The following is an 8,655-nucleotide window of genomic DNA, read 5'->3' on the forward strand; positions in this document are numbered from 1 at the left end:
GGTGGAACATCAAGAGCACTCCATCATCCTTCATGAAATAAGAGAAGATCAAAAAGCGATGAGGGAGGAGCAACAAAGACAAGGAAGAGACATAGAAGAGCTCAAGGACATCATTGGTTCCTCAAGAAGGAAACGCCACCATCACTAAGGTGGATTCATTCCTTGTTCTTATTTCTTCTATTTTTTGTTTTCCATATTTGTGTCTTCATTACATGATCATTAGTAGTTAGTAACTATGTCTTAAAGTTATGAATGTCCTATGAATCCATCACCTCTCTTAAATGAAAAATGTTTTAATTCAAAAGAACAAGAAGTACACGAGTTTTGAATTTATCCTTGAACTTAGTTTAATTATATTGATGTGGTGACAATGCTTCTTGTTTTCTGAATGAATGCTTGAACAGTGCATATATCTTTTGAAGTAGTTGTTTAAGAATGTTAAATATGTTGGCTCTTGAAAGAATGATGACTAGGAGACATGTTATTTGATAATCTGAAAAATCATAAAAATGAATCTTGAAGCAAGAAAAAGCAGCAAAGAACAAAGCTTGCAGAAAAAAAAAATAGCGAAAAAAAATAGAAAGAAAAAGAAAAAGCAAGCAGAAAAAGCCAAAGCTCTTAAAACCAAGAGGTAAGAGCAAAAAGCCAATAACCCTTAAAACCAAAAGGCAAGGACAAATGAAAAGGATCCCAAGGCTTTGAGCATCAGTGGATAGGAGGGCCTAAAGGAATAAAATCCTGGTCTAAGCGGCTAAACCAATTCCAGGAAAAGAAAAAGCAATGAATTTTACATACTTAAAGTGTAATCACGATTCCGCGTACCAGCCGTATTCCCAAGTCTCTGTTCTTTCAGAGATTGCTTCGTTGCTGATTGTTTGAGATCCCATAGATTCCGCACTCACCATAATTGTCGGATACATCAAAGAATTATCCGTTCGCATTTCAAAAAACCCTCATGCCACTCATCCAAATCCTCAACAGCAAATACCTTTCTATCATTGTCATGCTCTGCCTCCCGTAGCCCATGTGGCATCATTACCACCGCATCCCATCCCACCTCCAACGGTTCCCTCTAAATTTCTAGTTCTTCACTTTTATGGTGTTCCAAGACAACTCTCTCTTTCTCGTTCACCTCAAAATTCTTTTCTTTGATTTTTTCTTGTTTTCCATCAAGAGACTCCCTGACATCTTCATCGTGTGTAGTGGTTTTTTCCCGAACATCAATCTTCCTCCTGTACTTAGCCTCACCCACAAAAATCTCTTTGCTCCTTAATCGCATTCCATTCATCTCCTTGATGGCCTTTAATGCACCTCCTTTTGTAGTATACCTGATAAAAGCAAACAGATGGATCCGGCCATACTTCTCCTTACGTGCCAAATAGATGTCATTTATCCTTCCTGTCCACTTGAACATATGAAACAATTTATTCTTCAAAACATTGCCAGGTAAATTATCCACAAAAATTGTGAATGATTCACTCTCCAATCGGAGATACGCTTCCCAATTCCAAATCCGTGGATCTTTTTCAACATGAGATTGTCTAACTTTATCCCGCCTTACATTAGACATAGATAGATTATAGAGTGGCCTACGATCCTCTAGCTCCATCTTCATTGCCACTTTGTCACTATGCTTTTCAATGTTATCTATGACAAAGACTAATTATATAGTAAATCCTTGAATTAGATAATTTTATAAATATCTAATTTAATTTTAATTTTGAATTTTTTATTTTTTAAATTAATTATATTTTTAATTATGTACCATTACTAATAGAAATATAAACTGTACTAAAAATTTATTAATATTTATCTATTTCAATGTTAGTATTGTGATTAAAGTTATCTGTTTTGATATTAGTATTGAAATTTACTGATATTACGGATTGGTATTCTTATTGTGTCAAATTAAGATACTATTGTAGTAGTACTAACTAATTTTATGTCTTTGTATTAGTTGTCTTTAAAATTTGAGACTTAGTTGTTCTTAAAGGCTGCGTTTGTTTACAGAGACAAGACACGGAGACAGGGATACAGAAACACAAAATCGTGTTTAACAGAGGAGACATGGACAGAGACAATCAGGGACGGATCCAAAAATGATATTATGGGGGGTCAATAACATATATAATATTAAAAATTATATAAAAAATTATATAATATAAGATGTATTATAAAAATATACGGATAGAGAATATATTTTAAAGTAAAAAAAATATGTGTATACTTTTTACTAACGAAGTGGTCGATTCTTCGTATCATAAAATTCACCGATAATAGAATTTGTTTCAAAATTTTCAACAATTTTTTTTCAATATAATTAAAAGACAATTAGCAAGAAATTCATCTTTTATTTTGTTTCTAAGTTATTTTTCACAATATTCATAGTTGAAAAAGATTTCTTAATTGTAGCCGTTGAAACAGAGAGAATTAATACCAAACGAATAAAAAAATGGCCACAAGAAGAAAAAGAATTCACTTTATGAGATTTAAAATTTTTTATTTAATTAAAAAATATTAGTAATAATATCTTTTTCAGATTTTTTTAATATTGTTACTTATTTTTTAGATATTAAAAATTATTAATATTTAAATTAGACTGAACTTTTATTTATATTAGACTAAATACTAAATATTTTTTTAAAAAAAAATTAAATTATACATAATAACTTATTACTATTAAAAAAATTTGGAGGGTCGAGGCCGCCACTCGCCCCCTTATGTCCGTCCCTCAGACAATGTCACTGAATTAGTGTATTTTGTATCAATCCTGACAGGAAGGACACAGAGACACTAACAAGGGACATAACTTATTTTTCATTTCTTCTTTCATTTCTTGTTAATTTTTTATAATTATATTTTTATTATTATATTTTTCGTCTCAAATTTTTTGAATGAAAAAAATGAGAATAAATTAGATTTTTATAATTTGTTCTAGTTTATCACCAAATAGGATACAAGAACACAAAATTTTGTGTCTTTTTCCTTTATGTCTTGTTCTCAGTATCTTGTCCTGTCCTGTTTTCAGAAACAAACGCAACCATGTTGGTGAAGATATGTATTTTAAATTTTTTAAGTTTTTGACTATTATATATTTTTTATTTACAGATTATCGGTTTTACCGGTTCAACCAGTAATTTATCGGCTGAACCAATAAATCAGTGAACTAGTAGTTTGACCGGTTTGATCATCAATTCGTTCTTATCACTATGAGAAAAAGAATGAAAAGAGAATTGAAACGGTTATCCCTCCTAACAATTTGACACACAATTGAAATGGTTATCTCTCCTAACATTTCTCCTAAGTAATGTAAGAAAAATCGAGATTTTAGTAAAATCGATATTTTACGTAAAATCAAAAAAGTAAATTAAATACGTCGTAAAATCTTAACAAGATTTAAATACTAAAATAGTAAGATTTCATAAAATTGATCGAAAGATTATAAGAGATTCTAGCTACTATGCCTCCTAACAATTAACACGGATAAATAAAACCGAAAAAGTGGGAGAGAATTGAAATGGATATATCTCCTAACAATTGGCACACAATTGAGACGGTTATCTCTTACCCTTCCTCTGTTTTATTTATCACAATTAAAACAGTGATCTCTCACTCTTCCTCTGTTTTATTTATCACAATTAAAACAGTTATCTCCCCATTCTTTCTTTATTTATTTATCCCCCGTCAACTTCGCTTCCTATCTTTCAATTTTTAGGACACCATTCTCGTACGAAATTTTTATTTTTAAAATTTAAATCAATTTAATTCGATCTATAATTTAATCTAAAATTTTTTATGTATTCCTTTTGAGTACAAATTGATCAAACATTTTCATTTTAATCTCCTCTACCAACCTTTTTGAGTATTAATTGCACATTAAAAATTTAAATTATTGATATAATTTTAATAGTAACTTTTTTATAATAATACACATATCTTATTTACAGTGTAAACGAGATAGGTATTTTTTTCAAACTCCAAATATCTCATTATATCTCGTTTGCATACGAAATACGTACAAAACAAAATTAGCTACTATAAACGAAATACATTTATAACTATAGACGTTTACTGTAGCCAAATTATGCAAATTAGTAAATATGCTATAAATTATATGTTTCAGTAAATAAAATAATTAAATTATCTATTTAAAAAAAATTTCTTAAACTTAATGGTCAAAAAGACTTAATAATATCACATTACTAATTTTATAATTTAACAATAACCCATAATCATACCGAGAAATTTAATAAATTTGTATCTTAAAAGTACCTATTAAAATTACAAATTAAAATTTATTTATTAAAAATATAAAAAATTTAATTTTTTAATATAATTTTTTTTATTTATTAAAAAAATATTTACCTTACACTTATCTTTACTCTTGTCAACGCTAAAGACAAATAAACTATTCTATTCTTAACATATATATGAACTCTAACTTCTCCATCATAGTTTGACACTTTTTATATCTTTACGACAAGTATCTGATAAACTTGCTTTCATAAGTATTTTGTCTGATATTTCTTACATCATTAATAAAGTGTATAAAGATTATAAAGAATATGTCTAGTGTGAAACTGAAGACATGAGATGCTATTTACACAAAATATCTTTGCTGTGCATATAACAGTTTTTCTTTAATGTTTACAATTTTCATACGTCTTTCCTTCGTTTGTTCTTGTATGCCCAAAAAAGGAGTAATACTAATAATAATAACAAAGGAAAATTCATTGGGAGAGATGGGGTCAAATGGGAAAAAGAAATCATTGACAAGTTTTTGTACAGTCTTCCATAAGAATCGATGTTTATCTTTCAAATTGCAGCCGGTATGAGATCTTTATCAACATCAGCTTTCTGATCATCTTCCAAAACCATCCATGGTAGAATAGGACCCTGAAAAATCATATTACATATTCTATTTTCAATTTTGGGCCATTGAGGCCAAGGAAAGAAGTAAAGAAAACATTGGTTATCTAGCATCAAGGATAGACATGATAGTTAGCACTTAGCTAAAAAAATGTAACTTCTTTTATTTCCTTCTTGTTAATTGTTGTGAGATTTAGCCCTACTGAAATGTAACCTGCACTTTATATATTACTTAAACCATTGGTGGGAAAAAAAAATTAACAATATCAACATTCATAAGATAAAAATACATGCTAAAAATATAATCTAAAACTATTGATTTTCTCAACAATGGTTCAAATGCTGCAATTTACTCTCTAAAGTTCAACCAGAACTCTAGATGAGTCTTGCCCATTATTTCAACTTGCAAGGAATTTGTGCCATTCAGAACCATAAATAAATAAATATAAAAAAATAATTGTAACCTACACTTTTACAAATTCTACCTTTCCTTCGCGAAGGACTCTGGGAGGAATTTTTGTCATGTCAACCACTGTGGATGGATCAGCCACTCGTACACCACCATCAACGACGAAATCAAGACCCTGAAAACCAAACTAAAGGTTTTTAGGTGCTTCTCCTTTCAAAATATAACTTCTTTAATCACTGAGTAAAAGAATGCTAAAATGAAGTTCATAATCTTAATTGTCACGAGCTTTTTTTTTTTGCTATAGCCGGGATAGAAAATAGTATCAATAGCGTTGTAGTGAATCGATTCAAAAGCATGGATACGTTCGACCAAATGAAAAAGGGAAAAACATATGAAGCATGCATACCTAGAATCTGCCATGCCTACATATTAATATACTAAGAAAATGATATGGCCTACTTTCTAAGAATCATTTAAAATGCCAATAATATGTACTGTTATTTTGGAGCGGGCGTTGTTTAAACGGAGAAGAGAAATCTTAGTTATGAACCAAATACGCACATAAATGAATGTTTGATACCTCTGGTCCATATGTATCAGCTATCATAACTGGATCAATCATCCACTCATCTTCCTTCAGAGACTTGATGCTAAAACAAGGATAATCAGAAAAATATTAAATCATATGCAAAAACTATCATGCTTCTTATGCTCGTGAATCAATTATGAAAAGGAGGGGGTCAATGCCTAATTACTTATTTTGGTTATGATTTGACAATGGAGAATGATTTTAGTTAGTTTTCTAACTATCAACATCATTTCTATGATATGGCATTATGGCTGCATTCAACCATGTATATCAAAGTGTGTGGTTTTGGGTGTAGCTAACTCAACCCACTTTTCGTCTCATGACAACACTGTCATTCAGACAACAATATCTCTTTCCTAATGCAAAGAATAAAAAAAGATCAAACAAATTGAACAAACCTTGTACATATTAATGGTGAATCCATCTCCTTAAGTATTGCTTGACAAATGGCATCATCAGGCATACGAACACCCACATTTTTCCTTGATGCATATTTAGCAGATGAAGTCCCAACCCTTATACACTGCTTAGGTAATTCTTTGCTTGCCATTAAGATGAAAGTGTACTGTCATTTAATCATAAACAGAGTCACTAAGTAACTGTCTACTACTATATGACAAGGACGCTAAGATGTTTGTGAGTGGTGACAACATATCCAAATAATAAGAATTCATCACATAAATACATTTAATATTACAAAATATACTAATATACTTGACGAATAGGCAAGATATGACACAACAGTGCCTTTTGATCTATTTTAGAATACCTCAAGCAACATGTAGAGATGAATTAATAGTATGGAAATAGTTAAGAAGACAACACTAAAGGTTCAAATAATCATTGAATACAATGCAAAGCTACTTATTCATTGAGATCTCACATTATACAAGCAGCTTTTGTGACTTAAGTTTGCACATTTTCAATAAACAATTGTAACCAGTGTTATTTTTTTCTTTTCCGATGATATGTACAAGTCACTTATATTACAAAGCTACAAACTAACTGGAAATAGATATGAGCCTGGATGCATCATTATATAGTGTAGTGAGGTGAATTTTTGTCTCTGTTGTTAACATGAGATTATACAATGCTCCCCTGTGGATTTGTCTCCAAGAAACATTATAATATTCATGAATTCACAAAATGTTTACTCTAGGGAACCAGAGAGCATACTTACTGGACCAGGCAAGTAATGCTTAACTACTTTGAATAAATTTGCATGGCCTTGACCATCACCACGAGGAAATCCAGTGGTAAATTTGTCTATGTCCCGAAACGAGTGGCATAAGATGCTAAGAGGCTGCAAGCACAGAGGAATTGCGAATGACTTTGACTAATAATACATATACAGATATGCATTGAAAATGTACAAAATTTCAAACCGTGCTCGATATCATGAGACCTAACTGAATATAAAGTAATTACAAACATGTGACATGGCAACGTAATGCGAAATAGGTACCCAATATCCAGCAACTGGCCAGTTCAAAGCACATTAACAACTGACTAAGACTAACTGACTGAGAGAAGTTGTATGTGTTTCTCACCTTAGAAGGTTCTATATTCTTGATTCTGCAACAAAACACTACACTCTTAAGTTAATTAGGGATAAAAAAAATGGAATCATTCAGTGGCAACAAAAAATACACAAGAATCAACATTAGCAAAAAGTTACCGACCTACGAAGTCGTTCAATAGCTGATTGGCATCTCAAGTCACATGCTATAGCATATCTAAATAGACAAAGAAGGTAAAACATTCATTAACCTTGTGCATCCATCAATCAATTTACGTCATATTTTAGTGTAAATATAGGTTAGAAAAAAAGCTAATTGTGTATGGTTGAATTGAATTAACCTAAAATGATAATATTAGATTAAAATGATAATACATACAATTTCTCCTAAAATATGCTAATTCAAAGATACTAACGAACGAAGAAAAGGGAATACAACATTAAATTAAAATCCCCAAAGGATTGAGAAGGACTCACAGGGTATCGGTAGGGATAACACCAACAGCACCTTCTTTCAAGAGATTAACAACTGGTTCCAATTTCCACGTGTCGGAGCCTGATGGATCAGCTTCAATGTACACCAACCCATCCTCCTGCTTATTGAATCCATAGTGCGCAACAAGGTTAATAGCACTCGCATTAAGACAAGTATAGAAGAAAAGAATCAAAGTACTCTCTCTAAATCAAAATCTTTTTTGGGATCAATTGTAATATGTATCAAAAAACGTTGCTTCAATGTAAATGAAGTGAAGTATATAGACCTTGGTGAAACGAGGAGCGGTGTATTTGAGACGCTTAGGGCTTCGCTTAATAGTCATTGATAGTATCGAGAACTTGTGGTTGGAAACGACATGAGTGGTTGGAAACGACACGGAGGAACCGAGGAATGAAGAGGGAGGAATTGTTGCGTCAAAATGAGAGAGGCTGTAAACACAAACCATTTCCGTTAACGGGTTCTCAGTGTTGCAAGTGTTGAAGGTGAAGACACTGAAGAATTTGAAGGTGAAGAGTGGGAAGAAAGGGGCATGATAGTCACTTTTCCTTGTTCTTTCCAGTTAAGAACTCTCTCGTCGCATGTACCAGTGACCGAGCAAACTCCAAAGAAACGTCCAGTGCAGATAGTTTTCTCCTAAAGGCTTAACTATATCTATTTCATAGCAAGTTGGTAGACTACTAAACTCCACCTTTTTTTTAATTTTAATATTCGGCCAACAATTGTGTTTTTTAGGGTAAGTTTGGATTAATTTTTTTTTAAAATATCTTTTTTAG

The 8,655-nt window shown here is 31.4% G+C and overlaps 1 protein-coding gene across 4 annotated transcripts; it reads right to left on the reverse strand.

Annotated features, from left to right (window-relative positions):
- Window positions 4,576–8,526, reverse strand: LOC107605017 (uncharacterized protein YciO). Of its 4 annotated transcripts, none has more exons than XM_021104893.1 (9): window positions 8,148–8,526; window positions 7,864–7,979; window positions 7,550–7,603; window positions 7,418–7,442; window positions 7,048–7,170; window positions 6,266–6,432; window positions 5,859–5,928; window positions 5,338–5,453; window positions 4,576–4,896 (listed from the first exon to the last, which is right to left on the reverse strand). In XM_021104893.1, the coding sequence occupies exons 1-9, from the start codon at window positions 8,325–8,327 to the stop codon at window positions 4,809–4,811; spliced, it is 939 nt and encodes a 312-aa protein (XP_020960552.1). In that variant the 5' UTR covers window positions 8,328–8,526; the 3' UTR covers window positions 4,576–4,808. The 4 variants fall into 4 exon arrangements, 3 of the variants coding, with proteins under 3 accessions (XP_020960552.1, XP_016162237.1, XP_020960553.1); XM_016306751.2 differs by having other exon boundaries at window positions 4,776–4,896; window positions 5,355–5,453; XR_002349320.1 differs by having other exon boundaries at window positions 4,859–4,896; window positions 5,355–5,453; window positions 5,840–5,928.

This window comes from Arachis ipaensis, chromosome B06, assembly GCF_000816755.2.
Source record: "Arachis ipaensis cultivar K30076 chromosome B06, Araip1.1, whole genome shotgun sequence".
Taxonomy (NCBI): Eukaryota; Viridiplantae; Streptophyta; class Magnoliopsida; order Fabales; family Fabaceae; genus Arachis; species Arachis ipaensis.

What these genes read in the sequence shown, in the direction of transcription:
- LOC107605017 (XM_021104893.1), bottom strand. Translation starts at nt 8,327, where the DNA reads ATGGTTTGTGTTTACAGCCTCTCTCATTTTGACGCAACAATTCCTCCC. An exon ending in GCTATTGAACGACTTCGTAG is followed by an intron (nt 7,443 to 7,549) that starts GTCGGTAACTTT and finishes GTTTTGTTGCAG; the next exon opens with AATCAAGAATATAGAACCTT. An exon ending in AAGGTAGAATTTGTAAAAGT is followed by an intron (nt 4,897 to 5,337) that starts GTAGGTTACAAT and finishes ATGATTTTTCAG; the next exon opens with GGTCCTATTCTACCATGGAT.